The sequence below is a fragment of the Dysidea avara genome, chromosome 1 (assembly GCF_963678975.1).
Source record: "Dysidea avara chromosome 1, odDysAvar1.4, whole genome shotgun sequence".
Taxonomy (NCBI): domain Eukaryota; kingdom Metazoa; phylum Porifera; class Demospongiae; order Dictyoceratida; family Dysideidae; genus Dysidea; species Dysidea avara.
In genome coordinates, this window is record NC_089272.1 from 27,498,880 (window position 1) to 27,516,868 (window position 17,989).

General features: G+C 38.1%; 1 protein-coding gene across 1 annotated transcript in view; it reads right to left on the reverse strand.

The window, feature by feature from the left end:
• Positions 1 to 291: 291 nt before the first annotated feature.
• The window catches only part of LOC136241412 (contactin-1-like), a 57,323-nt gene continuing 39,625 nt past the window's right edge, over positions 292 to 17,989 (reverse strand). Inside the window, exons 2-4 of the mRNA XM_066032643.1 lie at positions 10,250 to 10,558; positions 361 to 648; positions 292 to 302 (exon numbers count right to left, since the gene is read on the reverse strand). Of these exons, the coding sequence (XP_065888715.1) occupies positions 292 to 302; positions 361 to 648; positions 10,250 to 10,558 (608 nt within the window). The remainder of the gene's footprint in view (positions 303 to 360; positions 649 to 10,249; positions 10,559 to 17,989) is intronic.

The window sequence follows — 17,989 nt, forward strand, 5'->3', positions numbered from 1 at the left end:
AAACAGCCAAGCTGTGAAAAAAGAGTGTGGCCCTGAGAAAGGCTATGGTGAAAAAAGATGTGAAATCCAAGGTGGCGACCAAGAAATGGCTGTGATGGTAGGTTATTGGTAAAAAATTTAATAACAACAATTCAGGTGAACTTGGTGCCGCTTGGTCTTGGCACAAAATTCACCTGAATTGTCGTTATTAAAATTTTTACCATTAACCTACCATCACAGCCATTTCTTGGCCGCCATCTTGGATTTTACATCTTTTTTCACCATAGCATTTCTCAGGGCCGCACTCTTTTTTCACAGCTTGGCTGTTTTGGATTAGATAATACTAATAATTACATAATAATAATATATGCACATACGTACCAGGTTTTCCAGTGGTTGCTACCATACTTGTAGAGGGACCACTTGCACCATCATTAAAGGCAGTAGCAATACTTGTGTAGTTGGTGTTGCCACATAACCCAGTTGCAGTGTATGTAGTTTCATCAATAGTAACATTACTGATCACTCTTCCTCCAGTGGACACAGTTACTATATACTGAACTGGACCACACACTGGATTACTGTATGGTTCAGACCATTGAGCCACAAATGAAGTTGATGTGATCATATCAGGTGGAATAGTTAAGTCAGGTATTGAGCCAGGTGGACCTGATGAATGGTGCACATGATAATTATATTGTAAATCATATGGAAAGAAATGCATACAAATTAAAGTTACTGTTATTATTGATATGTCCTGTGAAAATGCTGCTATGGATAATGTGCTTTGCTTTAATAAGCAAGTGGCCATATTTACCTTAACACTTCATTATTTTATGCCCATAATTTGCCAGAAGTATTGAATTCTGTTTAGCCCCTCACTGCCATATTTGTAGAGGCTCCATTCTACTTCTAAACTGCTATAACTTACAAACCATTCAAGATAATCATATAAAACTACACATCAAATTACTTGCTATTGAACAACGAATTCGAATATTCAGCTCTTAATTACATAATGGCAACCACAAAGCCATTATATAACTTTAAAATACAAAAATTGGTCTACATGAAACCACACGTCAAATTGTACAACCTATCAGTCTAGTACTGTTTATAATAACATAATAAGCATCGCTAACCTATTGAAAGTTGAAGCGATTATCTCCAAGTCTGGTTTTTCAGGAATTTGAGCAAGTGCACATGTACATATACACACGAGGTCACTGGCTCGAGATGTAAAAAATTACCACTCCAACGTATACAATCCCTCTTCTTAATGTTTCTCTTCATTAGTAGTGCCATTATAACTACGAAGGATCGTCTACAATCCTTGTTATCAACATCCCGAAAGTAGGTGATTACATCATCTAACCACGTGATAGTGCACAGGAGACCAGTTATCCCTGTTCCCATTCACTTAAGGGTGTGGCCACTACAGGATAAGTGCAGGAGCTACTAAAACGCTTGACTGAAGTTACAGAGTGTTTATAATGTGATGCTACGCATGTTTATAATCGAAACTGCCATACGGCGATTGTGGTGCTGAGAAGGTTATAATTAAAGTTTATTAGCACAAGTCTAATTTGTTCATATTCAGTAGGAACAGTGAAGATGTGGGCATGGCAAGTTGCTACAAAATTTAAAAAGTTAATTCAACAAAATTTTCTAATGTCTGCCTGCCTGCCTGCCTGCCTGCCTGCCTGCCTGCCTGCCTGCCTGCCTGCCTGCCTGCCTGCCTGCCTGCCTGCCTGCCTGCCTGCCTGCCTGCCTGCCTGCCTGCCTGCCTGCCTGCCTGCAGTCAAGCGTAGCAGATAACTGGCTAACAGCTACAGCCCTGATTCTTTCACAGAAACATTTCTAATTCAATGAAGAAAAAACCATTGGTATATTGATAAACATACAATGCTTGTGCTATTCTCTTACCTTTTATCCTCTGTACCATGGCCATCAAGCAAGGTTCTACCACTGATAGTGTTAACAGATTACAGTAGGGCTTCCATCTATGGATGTATACTGTACCAAACTATTTGAACACACGTGGCTCAGTAGTTTTCAAAGTTGGTAGTTGAGTGAGAGCAACTCACATAGCCACATGTAAGTTAATATAGTTTAGTAACAGCGTTAAAACCGAGTCAGGTCTCACTTTACAGATTATCCAGGCCAGGCCTGGATAGGATCACATGCTAAATTAATTGGTGTAATGATATGGACATGTATTAACACATCATAACATAGTCTTGCTTCTTTTGTGAGCCACGCCCACTTATGCAAACTACTGTCTGTAGGTATATGGTAGCCATGCCCATTTATTAGTCTGTAGGTATGCATAAATCCATGTCCATTATTGTCTGCAGGCTTATGTAGAGCCACTCCCACTAATCAATTTTTATTGTATGAGTCATACTCCAGCATAATAGTGCTGTGATTAACTCTATATGATATTGTGACTGGTTTAGTGAAAAGCAGACTATTTACTGGTCATGAACTTGCAAAACAGTTCACGAACAAGTATAAGAAAAAATTAGGAATTTTAAATTAGAGTAGGGACAGTGTATAGTACTGCAACATAAAGTACTGAAACAAGCTGGATTGGAGTAGTATGTAATGTCCAAATACTGTAAAATAATAAGAAGTGAATGTACCTACTGTGCTATATACACTCAAACTATATAGTGGAGATATTCACTTCTTATTGTTTTACAGTATTTGGACATTAAGTACTACTACGATCCAGCTTTTTTCAGTACTTTTTATTGCGTACTATACACTGTCCCTACCCCAACTTAAAATTTCTAATTTTTCTTATATGTACTTGTAAATTATTAATTTCGTGGTAATAGCTCTATTAGAATATTAATGTAGTTCCAACTCTGTAACCTGTTGCACTTGCAAATTATGATGCAACAGTAATTTATTTTCCATATACATAGCTAGAACTGTACAAATCAATTGGTTTGCTTTCTTGGGTTTTTGATATATATCATTATAACTCCAAAAGTACTCACCAGAAATCTCAACAACCTATTGGTTTTTTCCTGTAGTCAACAAAGAAGTCATAAAATGAAGTTTGGAATGGCACAAACCAGTTGGGGATTGCTTAGCAGGTGTACACATCAGTGAACCCCAAGCAGCCATGGCATTAGTGATGCTGCATATATTACACCCTCACCTAATAAGTGAACGAACTACAAAGCACTTACTCCATATGTTTTATACACTGGTATCTGATGATCGAAAGTGTTTTTATAAGTGTGGGTTTATAACCCTCAAAATGCTACATGTATTTATGCTTCAACACGCAATGTTAGAACTTATGATTTTGGGTTTGAGTTGTTTTTTTTTTACACTACATAAAGGCTACTTAATTCACTACCAAGACAGTAACTATATTATAACTTAGGAATATAAATTACTGACCTATTTTTGAATGTAGTGATGTTGTTTCAATGGCTAACATGTGATGCATAAAATTACGTATTCACATGTCACACAAATGATTAGTGATCATTCAACATATAAAATAGTTTGCAAACAATTAACTCAAAATAATTTTCCAACTACACAACATAGTATGGCTAAGAAATTAATGCTGAATCCCACAATTTAATGCTGCATGTTGCTCAATATAATGAGTCAAAGTGTATCACATCTATGAACTGGTTGGGCATAAAAGTTATGAGCAAACCATATTCCCCTGATATTGCCAGGCAATATGTAAGTTAAACCCTGAGCAGTACCTTAATTTGAATGTCCACACTAACAGTGGTACATATATAATATATATGTGATCACTGAGTGATAACTGGACTTGTTTGCATCTTTCACAAAATTAATTTCACGACTTCATTGTCATTTATAGGGAAAATACAATGGCAGCTAAAGCTTCAGCTTTATCTTGTTAGTACTGTGGTAGTTAGAATGGTAGACAGCAAGAAGAACAAATCAATTGATTTGTACAGTGCCTATTTGGAAAATAAATTACAGGCGCTTATTTAATTGATCTTAATGTTGCTTGTCAGTTTAACCCAGTCAGCAGGTCTTACCCTGTTGTGAGCGGGTTGCCACTGTCAACAGATGGTGGTTGTTTTGGTAGGTGTGCAGGGTTCCATGGATTCTCCTATTAATCCTCAAATAGACCCCTTTTCAACAATTTTACATGATATATACAGCATGTTTTACTACAAAGGCTTGGAGGTAGGAATGCTCAAGGATTCTAACATTCTCTGAAGCCACAAGAATTTCCGCATGCCAAAGAAAGGCAATTGCCTTTTCCTCCAAGCCATAGGGACCGTATAACCTCTGGGATATTTCCTGCACACCCACTGCAAAGAATGTGCTCAAATCAAAACGATTTACAGGTTGGTGTAAAGGTTTGCCGCATCGCATTGAACTATGTTGAACTGCTTGTATCAAACTGAACCATGTTGAACCGCTCTGGAGTGGACCTGCTAGGGATGGTTCGATCTAGTTCTACATACCCAATATAAACAGTTGTGACCTTGCAATTCAACTTAGTTCTAATAAACAGAATAAGATGTGACGAAAATACAGCTAAAATGCATATGGTGACTGTAATGATGAAATGAGGCGAGCATGAGTTCTCCTGTGCATGTTGCTCACTCCTTAACCCAAGTAGTATAATTATAAGCACTGGTAACAGGGAGTCAACAGGGGGTCAGGTTATGCTCCCCTGGTAAAGCTAGACTATCTGAGATTGACTGTGAGAGCGATTTAAGTTGTTAAATTCTATCAAAGTATTTTATTAAAATTTTGCTTGACTGCATGTTGTATTAGGGTGAGTGTTCTATATTAGGGTGACTACTCCACTAGAGTATATTGATCTTGCTTGATCAGTTTCTGAAAAGTAAACCTCAGTAGCTATCCACTTGGAGCTGCACTGGATGGACTCTTACTATGTACGCTATAAATAGCATACAAACCCTGTTAATGGATGCTTTCAATACATCTAATGGTCCAACATAACTCCCAGTTCAGTGACTTCAGATGCAAATACCTAGTGAGGCAGCTGCCTCACCGCCTACACTGTAGCTACACCTCAGCAGGGACTCAATTAATATGTAACTGATATCGGATCAACTATAGGTACGGTAGTAATTAGAAGGTGGATTCATTGTCTGTACTAGCTAGCTCTATAAATGCTTCAAAGAATCTACTCAAAGTGTGGCATAAGGAGGCTTGTACTATGCATTATGCTGACTGCAAGATGAATGAAACTATAGGTTGCCAATGGAGAATAAGTGTACTTGAAGCACTGTGCCATTATGATTAAAAATGAAGACTGGTGTTGGGTTATATAGTCTGTGTGAGGAATAGTAAACATCAGTGCTGCTCAGCATTATAGCATCTCTCGAGTAGGAGACACTAAACCATTAATGTAGAGTACTGCACAGTTGCCTGGAGTGTGAGTGTATGCCCGTCCCATTTATCCCTCAGAATCTGCAGTCACAGATGAGGTAGTGGTGCTGGCTGGTGGCCGTAAACAAAAGAACAAATGCAGGTTACCATGGGAGATGTGGTCAGCTGTGCTATTATTGTACACCTGCTAAGTGTCTACAGGCTACACCAATCTCGAAATTAGTAAACAAGAACCACAGGCTGCATCACAAGTACGTGGCAGCTTTATAGTGTCTATTCACAGCAGTGACAACTCTGGAATGGTCAAACTCAAATCGTACCTGACTTCTTCCACAAAGCTCAAACAGTTGGATTTTTCTTTTTAAAATTACTATGACGTTATATTTGACCCCATGTAGTGGTAGACACCATTTCTTTGTTTGTTTTGTTTTGCCTGCCAAAACACACCACAATCTGGCACCTCTGTTTGGATCAGATGATTGAGAGTCCAGGCACTGTTGTTCCAACAAAAGTAGACCCAATCCATTCCAATCAGCTAAGGTTTGCCACCAACACAGATCAGTTTAAACTTGATCATTCAGAAGTATATTTAGTGTTGGCTGCTGTTGCATACATGTGGAACATAAATGAATTGGCACAACCATCAACCTCCACGGCTTGCTTTTCCCACACAATCTGTCCTACATCCTAACCCTAAGTACAATTCGATGCCCCTGGAATGCCTTAATATTTGCAGATTAGAAAAATTGTATACAAGCTGTGCTGCCCATTAGAGCTGCTTTAGACAGTCCAAGGTAAGAAATTCAATAGAATATTGAAGTTTGAGGGCATGACAAGCATATACCTAAGAATATTTGAAATGTGGTAATATATATAATATTATTTTAAACTAAATTATGTCAGCAAAGTACCATAGCCAAGTAAAACTATCCCTTTAATGGGTCGAGGTGGTGTGTGGGCAAGAAGCAGCAATCTTGTGGAAGCAACAGTCATAAACAATTTATACATAGTGTGTTTCCAAGACTTTTTTTTTGAGTTTGTTTATATACAAGTTGCAAGATAGATGGTAAAACACTGGGATCATTTGAGTGATCAAACTCACTGGGTGTTGTTTGGAATGGCTAAGCTTGCTGGCCTCATCCCAGGTGCAACATGCTCGGTTTTGTATTTGTCAATTCTCCCTCTTATATCCTTTTAATTAGCTTGGCTGGCACTGGCTATAGTCTCTGTTGTATCTTCGGTATGAACAATATCTATGGGGTTGGGGTCCTTGAAATAGCCGACAGGTTAGAAAATAGGTAATTAGGTACCACACATAAGCTTTTCCTAACCAAATATCATCACGTGAATGGGCAGCATGTGCCATGCCATTTAAAACATTTATTTCCTTAATTCACTTAAGTATTGTGAATCGCAAAACATATTGTCTGTAGTCACCTTAGTAACACACAAATATATTTAAGTTATTATGAATAATATTATATAGATGTACAAGAATGACTATCTCCACTGTATATGAAATTACCAACATGTGCAATTATATCTACACACATGCATGCATATATGTACCCATATATTATACACACACAAATATATAAATAGGTGTTCTATCCCTTTAGAGGAGGGGGTGTGGGGGCAATACCTTTTCTGCACAGATGAAAACTCTTGTCACCAGTCAACACTGATTGCCGCTTAAACTCAATTGTCACTGTTGCAAGTTACCCTCTGCCAATTATTGTAGTTTGTATGCTAATAAGGAGGCACTACGGAGGTGCACACATTCACCCAGTGGTCCGTGCTGGGGCACTGCGGACCCTGAGACCAAGGAGTGTTCATTATATGTGACCGGATTTGCGAAAAGGTACCTTTTTCACACACAAAATTTGACCCATTTTTTGATCTTTGAAGCTTCATAACCTTTTAGTCATTCCATAAAATTGTCTGAAATGTTCCATGAGTGCAGCTAAATTATCTGGCTACATTTTGAAACTAAGAGCAAGTTGATCAGTATAAGCAGTCAAAAGGTACATTGTTTTGTTTGCTCAAATGTAAAATGTGTGGAAAAGGTACCTTTTTGCAAATCCGGTCACATATTAAGGTCCAAAACGGCATCTATGGAGGAGTGGAGGTGGTCGCATATTGTCTGTACTATAACCTCAGACACACTTACGTATTTGTTGTAAATGTAATACATGACTACAAATGAAAATACTAACATCTAACATACACTATATATTACACACACACACACACCCATATTAGTATGTATCAGTGTTCTATTCTTTTAGGGGGGGAGGGAGGGGTGAGGGGGCAGTTCCTTAATCTGCCCAGGTGAATGCTCTTGTTACCGATCAACATTGATTGCTTGTTGCAAATTACCCTTTGCCCAATTATTTGCTAAGGAGACATGTGTTAAACACATTCACCCGGTGGTCCACGCCGGGGCAATGCGGACCCTGAGACCAAGGAGTTCCCTAATAGTAAGGTCCCAACAGCATCTACAGAAGGGGAGTCGCCTACGAACAACAAAGACAAATATATTGTAGCTAATTAAAACTTGCTTGGCATCATTGATACATAGGTTTAGTTGTTAAAAACGGAGCAATCTTGTAACCTCCCGGACGATTGTGGGGACGTTATTCCGCATTAGGGGAGCTGTTTAATAGCCTCCATTGGTTCCTGTGTTAGCAGTAACTTCCATTAAGTTCCCTGGCTTTTCTATTATCTCCTGCTGTAACACCTTACTGCATCTCTTCTGGACATCTTTTAGGCGGAATATCGACGAATGTACTGGTGGTAACGTCCGGTCTAGTTCCTTGACTTTTCTGTGACGCCCCTCTTGTGTCACTTTGGTGGCACATTAACGAAACGATGAATGTCTCATTGAGTTGGCAGTGTTGAACTTCCGGTATAGTTCCAAGACTGTTTCATTTTCTGCTGTAAAGCCTTTCTTGCAGCATCCTTTTTAGGCAGTATGTTAACGAAACGACAAGATTCGCTATGCCATGTAGCACCATGTGTTCTAACACCTCTCCACGCACCTTTTTCTTGTAATGCATGTGCAATGTTATTCTCCAATTATTGCCAACCCTTCTCACATGTGTGCCTGCCCAACCTTTCCCCTAGTCATGGTGGTGCTTCGGGTTAGTCACTATCATAATACACTCATACATGCTTGACTGCAACATTAACCTAGTTTAACTAGTTAAACTCCATACTAGTTAAACTCCATATAATTCACAAGTATAGCAGGCTACGGATTTGAAACTTCTGCCATTTTGCTTTTCATCATTCATATATACTGTATATATATGAACTGGGGTATTCATTAAGGTACAGTTTTTGGCCTATAACCAACCATGCCATTAAGCAAGAAGGCTGCTCAACTTTAAAAACATTGATGACAAACTTAGTTTTTACTACGACATAAACAAAAACACATAACTCATGTTTGCTTCATTGTACAGAAATGAAAAAAGATACTCTTAGTCCACATAAACTTAATTATTAGTTTCTCATCCCCGCCAACATGGCCATTTTTCTTACATCATCAAGGATTTTTACACCACTGGTGGCTGAGTGCAGCTATCCAGCACTTCTAAAGTTGGTACCTTGCTCAAACAGTCTAAGAAAATTGTATTCTGAATCATTTTGCTAGCTAATTCAGCTACTACAGTACCGATACAAACAGTGCATGAGTACATGCCTCATGCAGTAGCAATGGTATAGAATACAACTGCCAATTGAGACACAGTGTTGGAGGTAACGTAACACGTTATGTAATAATTATTACTTTTGTGGTAACTAAGTAATATAACGAAATACGCTATAAAACTGGTAATATACGTATGTAACGCAAGTTACTTTATTTCAAATGTAATGTGTTACCTAAGTAATGAAGTTACTGTAACGAGTCTAATATTATGTAATATTATTACTAAAAGTTACGAAGTTATTAATCTCATTAATAATCCACTGAATAACACCTAGACACAATAAAGTAGTGAAGCCTACTGAATGAAGCTTATTCACCAGCTTCTTACTTCCAATAGCGCAATCATGTCATGTGATAAGGTGGTACTTTCACATGTGACAGCTTAGACTGTGGACACAAAGTAATATAATATGCAATATTATTACAGTTACTTTACTTTATGGGCAATATGTAACTGTAACTAAATATTTCAGTTGCAAGCACTACGTAACAAGTACTTTTAAAAAGTAATTGCCCCAACACTGCTGAGACATGAAACAAGAGATGATGTGTTAGTGTGTTGAAGAATCCAGAAAGACATTTCATAACTGAGGAGGTGAAAAGGTTCAATCTCAGATGGTATAGTGCTTCTGAAAACTGTAACTACAAAGTATTTGATTGTTCTATTAGAGTATTTGCATGACAGTTCTATTAGAATAATATATTATTATATTGACTTTTTAGGAACATCATGAATGGGGCTAGCTCCACTCAATTACCTGACTAAGGATTTCCTTTTGTGCCTTATAACTTTTCCTTTCTTCTTCTAAAGTGCATATTGTTTAAATAATAATTATGCAAGCCAGATGGGTTCCTTTCAAAACTCTCAAACATCCCAGGATAATGAGCCTTCTATACATTCAACAGAAAAGTTTTACACATATCTATACATGGATGGGAATACACACACATAAAACGACAAAATGTTTGCACACACATACGTATGTACATACATACATACATACATACATACATACATACATACATACATACATACATACATACATACATACATACATACATACATACATACATACATACGTACGTACGTACGTACATACATTAGTATTCACGAGTATTTTATTTTAAAAGACACAATAACACAGGTTCAACACAATACATCATACAATGCATTACCTGCTACAGTGAGAGATGCAGTAGCACTAGTCAAAACAAATTCAACTGGATTACAACGATATAAGGAACCATTATCTGATATTGTTACATCAGCTATTGTTAGACTCTCTATTAAGATATCTCCACCAGCACTAATAGTTGTGTTGAGGGAATGACGATCCCTACCTATCACAGAAACAAAGTCACCATCCATGTTCAGAATCTGCCATCCTAGTGTTGTATTCTCTCTATTTTTATAATTTACTTCACAGATAAATGTAGCATTTTCTCCAATACACACAGTGACACGGTTAGGTTGTACTATTATTTCTGTGTATACAGAGAAACATGATTATAGTGTAGCTATAATACATATGTACAATACATACATGCAGTGTATAATAATGGTATGTTCACATTGAAGCATGTCATCCTTTCAAAAAGTTGAAAATCCTTTAGAGAATTTTCAACCAATTGAATAACAACTGACACTTTAGACAAGTGTTTGCAACTCTAACAGCTAAAGTAAGCTAATTTGCTAGTTTTACATATTGTTCTCCATGTATAATTGTGCAACAGGCTGAAGGCAGGTTAAAATTATATACTTATTTGTTTTTAACTAGCTGCGATTTCTATGACCAACCAATACTATTATATGAATACATAGGAGGCTCGTGTGGAGGAATGGGTGGGCCAGGGTGGAATGGCTGAATTGTCTTGTATCATTATTGTGTAGCTAACCATTTTTCCTGAGATGCTCACGTGATCTGGGAGACAATTCAGCCACTACAAATCTTCATTACAAACTCATGTGGTAAACAACAACAGCTGTCCATATTTTGACACCCTGAACCCATGTCACATTAACCATACCAGGTCAGGCATGATCAATGGAGACGAATTTAGGTGACTTAAAGGGAGGGAGGGTGGGAAAAGCAGCTTCCTAGCTCACTACGGCTTGTCTGTTGAACATCGCTAAGTAACCGGTTGGCGAGTGTCTCAATCTAATTCAAAATTCCCGCCCACACTATGTTGGTGCACATGACTGCACTGTTGTTCATATTTCCAGATCAACAGTGCTAGTTATATCAATGTGAAAATAACATTCTAGTTAACGCTGTTTAACCTGCGGTTAAACTTGTATTAACTAGTTGCAGTTTCTATGACCAACCAATACTATTATATGAATACATATGAGGCTTGTGTGGAGGAATGGGTGTGCCAGGGTGGAATGGCTGAATTGTCTTGTATCATTATTGTGTAGCTAACCATTTTCCTGGTTTAGGGGACACGTGAGCATCTCACGTGATCCGGGAGACAATTCAGCCACTACAAATCTTCATTACAAACTCATGTGGTAAACAACCCTTCTAAGCTGGCATTAATGCTGTCAGTATTTTATTACCCACACGAGTAGACACAATGTGGAACCTGGCAACACCCATACAAGCAAGCCATTGCATTTAAAGTCACATACCCATAGATGTGATGGTATATACACAGCCAACAAACAAGTCTGTCATAGTAGAACAAAAGCTATGGTGGATGCTCAATCTACCAATTAAGTAAGTGCCTTCACATACTGTCATAACTTACAGTATGCTTGATGAAACTTATTTGATGGTACTGCCTGGCCTGCTTAAACTTTACTATGACAGCTTATAATCACATGACTCTGATTACAATGAATTTTTTGCCCCAATATGATAAAATCATAAAGAAGCCATGTTATGGAGCCAGAGACATACATGTTTGCTACTGTAATTGCCATTTTATTTTAATCTGAGGTGTGGAAATGATATAACAAAACATCAGGCAAGTGGGGAAGAATTCCTGCATGGACATCTGCTTGAAGCACACTACAGCTGGATCAGTTGCAGCATGGGATAAGGTTGAGTCTTCCTTTGACATTGTACACGCGTGGTAACTCAAAACCACTGAAAGCCGGCTTGGGCTCAAGATAGTGGGAAACTATTTGGCGTATTTCATCTCAGATTGAACCTGGGGACTGTGGATAGAACCAGGGATCCAAGGAGGTGTAAATGTTATGATATGAACTAGAAAATAATGTATGACGATGTTGTAAGTAAGTGTCACATTTGTCATAGTAATGTAGATAAATACTTCGTCACTTCATACTAGTGGATAATTTACAGAGACAATAACTACTAAACCAACAAGGTTATGATTATTACACTTGCTAACAATGACTAAATGAACAACTAATGTGAGGTACAAGACCACTTACAACACACTATTCTTCACTATAAAAGTAGGGGGGAAAATTGGTAAAGGTTTAAAAATGTTATACTTGTGTCCATGCACAATTAAAAATCCAAATAATAGCATTGTACTATTACGTATGTACGTCCGATATCCAAAATTTATCACATCACATTATTATTACAGGTATTATAGCATTAATAGTGAACAAGAGACTTGGGCTGTCAGCATTCCGCTCCAGTACCATTATGTGCCAGGAGCTAGGACAATAATTGTGAAGGTATTTATTAAGAAAATTTCATTTCTCTTCAGCGAACACTGGCTTGGAAGAGTTAAAATCACTTGTGGCAAATTTGATCCAGACATGCTACAGAATCTTTTAGTGGAGCTTAAGTTAAAGAATGGTTTAATAAAATTATGATAGTGACAAGCTGTAATTGCTTTCATTATATGATATATAACAATGAACATAGGGTCTTTAAGTGCATGACAATATCATGATCACATGTGCAAATTCTACAGTATAATCCATACTAAAACTTCCAAAGTTTTATCACGTAAATAGAATCTAATCCAAAACAGCCAAGCTGTAAAAAAAGTGTGCGGCCCTCAGAAAGGCTATGGTGAAAAAAGATGTGAAATCCAAGGTGGCGGCCAAGAAATGGCTGTGATGGTAGGTTAGTGGTAAAAATTTTAATAATGACAATTCAGGTGAATTTTTGTGCCGCTTCACAAAAATTCACCTGAATTGTCGTTATTAAAATTTTTACCACTAACCTACCATCACAGCCATTTCTTGGCCGCCACCTTGGATTTCACATCTTTTTTCACCATAGCCTTTCTGAGGGCCGCACACTTTTTTTACAGCTTGGCTGTTTTGGATTAGATTTCATTTCTTTTTGTATTTGTATACCCCAAAGCCGGCCTATGGCCAGCTTTGGGACTTTTTTAACCTATGTTTTTTTCTTTACTACAGGAAGAAGAAAAGATGAAGTAGATGTACTTTAAATATTTTATCAGTAAATGTACAAATTATATATACTGTATAATACATATGTGACCGGATTTGCGAAAAGGAGTCTTCCACACACATCCAATTTGCCAACTTTGACAATTGATAACTTCAGATTGGAAAGAGCTATTGCCTTGATATTTGGGCAGTGGTGAGCACCACTATAGCTGAATACATGGTGAAATGTTCAGGTTAATATGTTACTTGAACACTGAGTTATGGTCTCCAACATTTACGGAATTGGATGTGTGTGGAAGACCCCTTTTCGCAAATCCGGTCACATATATTGATTACAGAAATCTCCATGGTGGTTTCTTTGTAACTGAACACTCTACAAGGTGACTTCTTCTAATTGCTCTCTCTACAGGGTGAATTGTTTGTAGCTGAACGATCTACAAGGTAACTTCTTCTAGCTGATCTCTCTACAGGGTGATGTGTTTGTAGCTGAATTTTGTATAGGTGATTTGTTTGCAGCTGAGCTCTTTACAGAATGGTTTCTTTGTAGCTGAACTCTCTAAAAGGTAACTTCTTCTAACTGATCTTTCTACAGGGCAATTTGTTTCTGGCAGAATTTTCTACAGGGTGATTTCTTTGCAGCTGAACTCTCTACATGGTGGTGTCTTTGTAGCTGAACTCTCTACAAGGTAATTTCTTCTAGCTGATCTCTCTACAGGGAGATTTGTTTGTAGCTGAACTATCTACAAGGTAACTTCTTATAGCTGATCTCTACAGGGTGATTTGTTCGTAGTTGAATTCTGTACAGGTGATTTGTTTGCAGCTGAGCTCTTTACAAAATGGTTTCTTTGTAGCTGAACTTTCTCCAAGGTAACTTCTTCTAACTGATCTTTCTACAGGGTGATTTGTTTGTAGCTGAACTATCTACAAGGTAATTTCTTCTAGCTGATCTCTCTACAGGGCGATTTGTTTGTAGCTGAATTCTGTACAAGTGATTTGTTTGCAGCTGAGCTCTTTACAGAATAGTTTCTTTGTAGCTGAACTCTCTACAGGGTGATTTGTTTGTAGCTGAAATCCCTACAAGGTAACTTCTTCTAGCTGATCTCTCTACAGGGTGATTTGTTTGTAGCTGAACTCTCTACAGGTGATTTGTTTGTAGCTGAACTCTACAAGGCGATACTTCTAGGTGATCTCTCTACAGGATTCCTTGTTTCTAACTGAACTCTCAACAGGGTGATCTGTTCATAGCTGAACTTTCTACTGGGTGATTTGTTTGCAGCTGAACTCTCTAAATGGTGGTTTCTTTGTAGCTGAACTCTCTACAATGTGACTTCTTCTAGCTGAACTCTCTACAAGGTGACTTGTTTCTAGCTGATCTCTCTACAGGGTGACTTGTTTCTAGCTGAACTCTCTACAGGTGATTTGTTTGTAGCTGAACTCTCTACATGGTGGTTTCGTTGTAGCTGAACTCTCTACAAGGTAACTTCTTCTAGCTGATCTTTTTCACTGCATATTTGTTTGTAGCTGAGTTCTCTACAGGGTGATTTGTTTGCAGCTGAACTCTCTACATGGGAGTTTCATTGTAGCTGAACTCTCTACAATGTGACTTCTTCTAGCTGAACTCTCTACAGGGTGACTTGTTTCTAGCTGAACTCTCTACAGGTGATTTGTTTGCAGCTGAACTCTCTACATGGTGGTTTCTTTGTAGCTGAACTCTCTACAAGGTAACTTCTTCTAGCCGATCTTTCTACAAGGTGATTGAGTTTTTTGCAGCTGAACTCTTTACATGGTGGTTGCTTTGTAGCTGAACTCTCTAAAAGGTGACTTCTTCTAGCTGAACTCTCTACAGGATGATTTGTTTGCAGCTGGATTCTCTACGTGGTAGTTTCTTTGTAGCTGAACTCTCTACAATGTGACTTCTTCTAGCTGAACTCTCTACAGGGTGACTTGTTTTTAGCTGATCTCTCTACAGGGTGACTTGTTTCTAGCTGAACTCTCTACAGGTGATTTGTTTGCAGCTGAACTCTCTACATGGTGGTTTCTTTGTAGCTGAACTCTCTACAAGGTAACTTCTTCTAGCTGATCTTTCTACAGGGTGATTTGTTTGTAGCTGAATTCTCTACAGGGTGATTTATTTGCAGCTTAACTCTCTACAAGGTGACTTCTTCTAGCTGAACTCTCTACAGAGTGATTGATTTTTTTTGCAGCTGAACTCTCTACATGGTGGTTTCTTTGTAACTTAACTCTCTACAGGGTGATTTGTTTGTAGCTGAACTCTCTACAGGGTGATCTGTTCATAGCTGAACTCCCTATAAGGTAACTTCTTCTAGCTAATCTTTCTACAGGGCGATTTGTTTGTAGCTGAGTTCTCTACAGGGTGATTTGTTTGCAGCTGAACTCTACATGGTAGCTTCTTTGTAGCTCTACAATGTTACTTCTTCTAGCTGAACTCTCTACAAGGTGACTTGTTTCTAGCTGATCTCTCTACAGGGTGACTTGTTTCTAGCTGAACTCTCTACAGGTGATTTGTTTGCAGCTGAACTCTCTACATGATTGTTTCTTTGTAGCTGAACTCTCTACAAGGTAATTTCTTCTAGCTGATCTCTCTACAGGCCGATTTGTTTGTAGCTGAACTCTCTACATGATGGTTTCTTTGTAGCTGAACTCTCTACAAGGTGATTTCTTCTATAGCTGATCTTTCTACAGGGTGATTTGTTTGTAGTTAAACTCTCTACACGATAGATTCTTTGTAGCTGAACTCTCTACAAGGTGATTTCTTCTATAGCTGATCTTTCTACAGGGTGATTTGTTTGTACCTGAACTATCTACATGATGGTTTCTTTGTAGCTGAACTCTCTACAAGGTAACTTCTTCTAGCTGATCTCTCTACAGGACAATTTGTTTATACCTGAACTCTCACATGATTGTTTCTTTGAAGCTGAACTCTCTACGAGGTGATTTCTTCTAGCTGATCTTTCTACAGGGTGATTTGTTTGTAGCAGAACTCTCTACAAGGAAACTTCTTCTAGCTGATCTCTCTACAGGGAGATTTGTTTGTAGCTGAACTCTCTATACATGATTTGTTTGCGGCTGAATTCTCTACATGATGGTTTCTTTGTAGCTGAACTCTCTACAAGGTAACTTCTTCTAGCTGATCTCTTTACAGGGTGAATTGTTTGTAGCAGAACGATCTACAAGGTAACTTCTTCTTACTTATCTCTCTACAGGGTGATTTGTTTGTAGCTGAACTTTCTACAAGGAAACCTCTTTTAACTGAGCTCTGTACAGGGTGAATTGTTTGTAGCTGAACTATCTACAAGGTAACTTCTTCTAGCTGATCTCTCTACAGGATGATTTGTTTGTAGCTGAACTATCTACAAGGTAACTTCTTCTAGCTGATCTCTCTACAGGGTGATTTGTTTGTAGCTGAATTCTGTATAGGTGATTTGTTTGCAGCTGAGCTCTTTACAGAATGGTTTCTTTGTAGCTGAACTCTCTACAAGGTAACTTCTTCTAGCTGATGTATCTACAGGGTCACTAGTTTGTAGCTGAATTCTCTACATGGTGGTTTCTTTGTAACTGAAGTATCTACAAGGTGACATCTTCCAGCTGATCTTTCAACAGGGTGATTTGTTTGTATCTGAACTCTCTACAAGAAATCTTCTTCTAACTGATGTTTTAACAGGGTGAATTGTTTGTAGCTGAACTCTCTACAGGGTGATTTGTTTGTAGCTGATCTCTATACAGGTTACTTATTTCTAACTGATCTCTTGAATTCTGTTCAGGATGACTGCTCTATTAGGATGACTGCTCTATTAGAGTATCTCGATCTCGCACTTGCTACACCAAGTTGGATTTCGTGTTATAACTCCGTGGCTTTAAGTCTGATTCTTCTACACCATTGAAGAGCCTTTCTAAGATGATAACTCCATCTGTACAGCGATTTTGAAAGCATTACCCCGAGCGGTTTACCTGGTAGGCGTGGCAAGCATAATAATAATAATAATAATAAAATAAAAATATTAAAAATTAGCTAATCTCGATTGCGTAATTGTTACACACTGTTGATTTTTTCGCTGTATCTTCCTGGTTTTTAGCTCGATTTCTTTCAAACCACAAAAGGTTTGAGGTTCAATAGTTAACCTATTCACCCACCGATTTTCAGCTTCTTCCCATACGCGGTTTACCCTGTAGGCGTGACAACATATTGGTGTTATTTTTCGTGCATAATCGCTCATAACTCTTTGTCTGTTTATGGTATTCCAGCCAAAGTTGGTACCAAGATGCGCCTTTATACCCCCCTTCTGTGTGCCAAATTTCAAGGCAATCGGATAACGCGTTCGAGTTTTATAGCAGTTTTTGTAAGTGTGCGACAAGAAAAAGAAAAATAAGAAGAAGAAGAAGAAAAAAAAAACGAAGAAACTTAGCCAATTTTTGAAGTCGCATATCTCGGGAACGCGCGAAGCGATTTCGCTCAAATTTGGAATGTAGAGTGCTGCAGTTGGGGGGCATATTCACAGCAAAAATCGTCTTGTTTCATCAAGGAAGCACAGAGCTACGGAGGTGCGAAA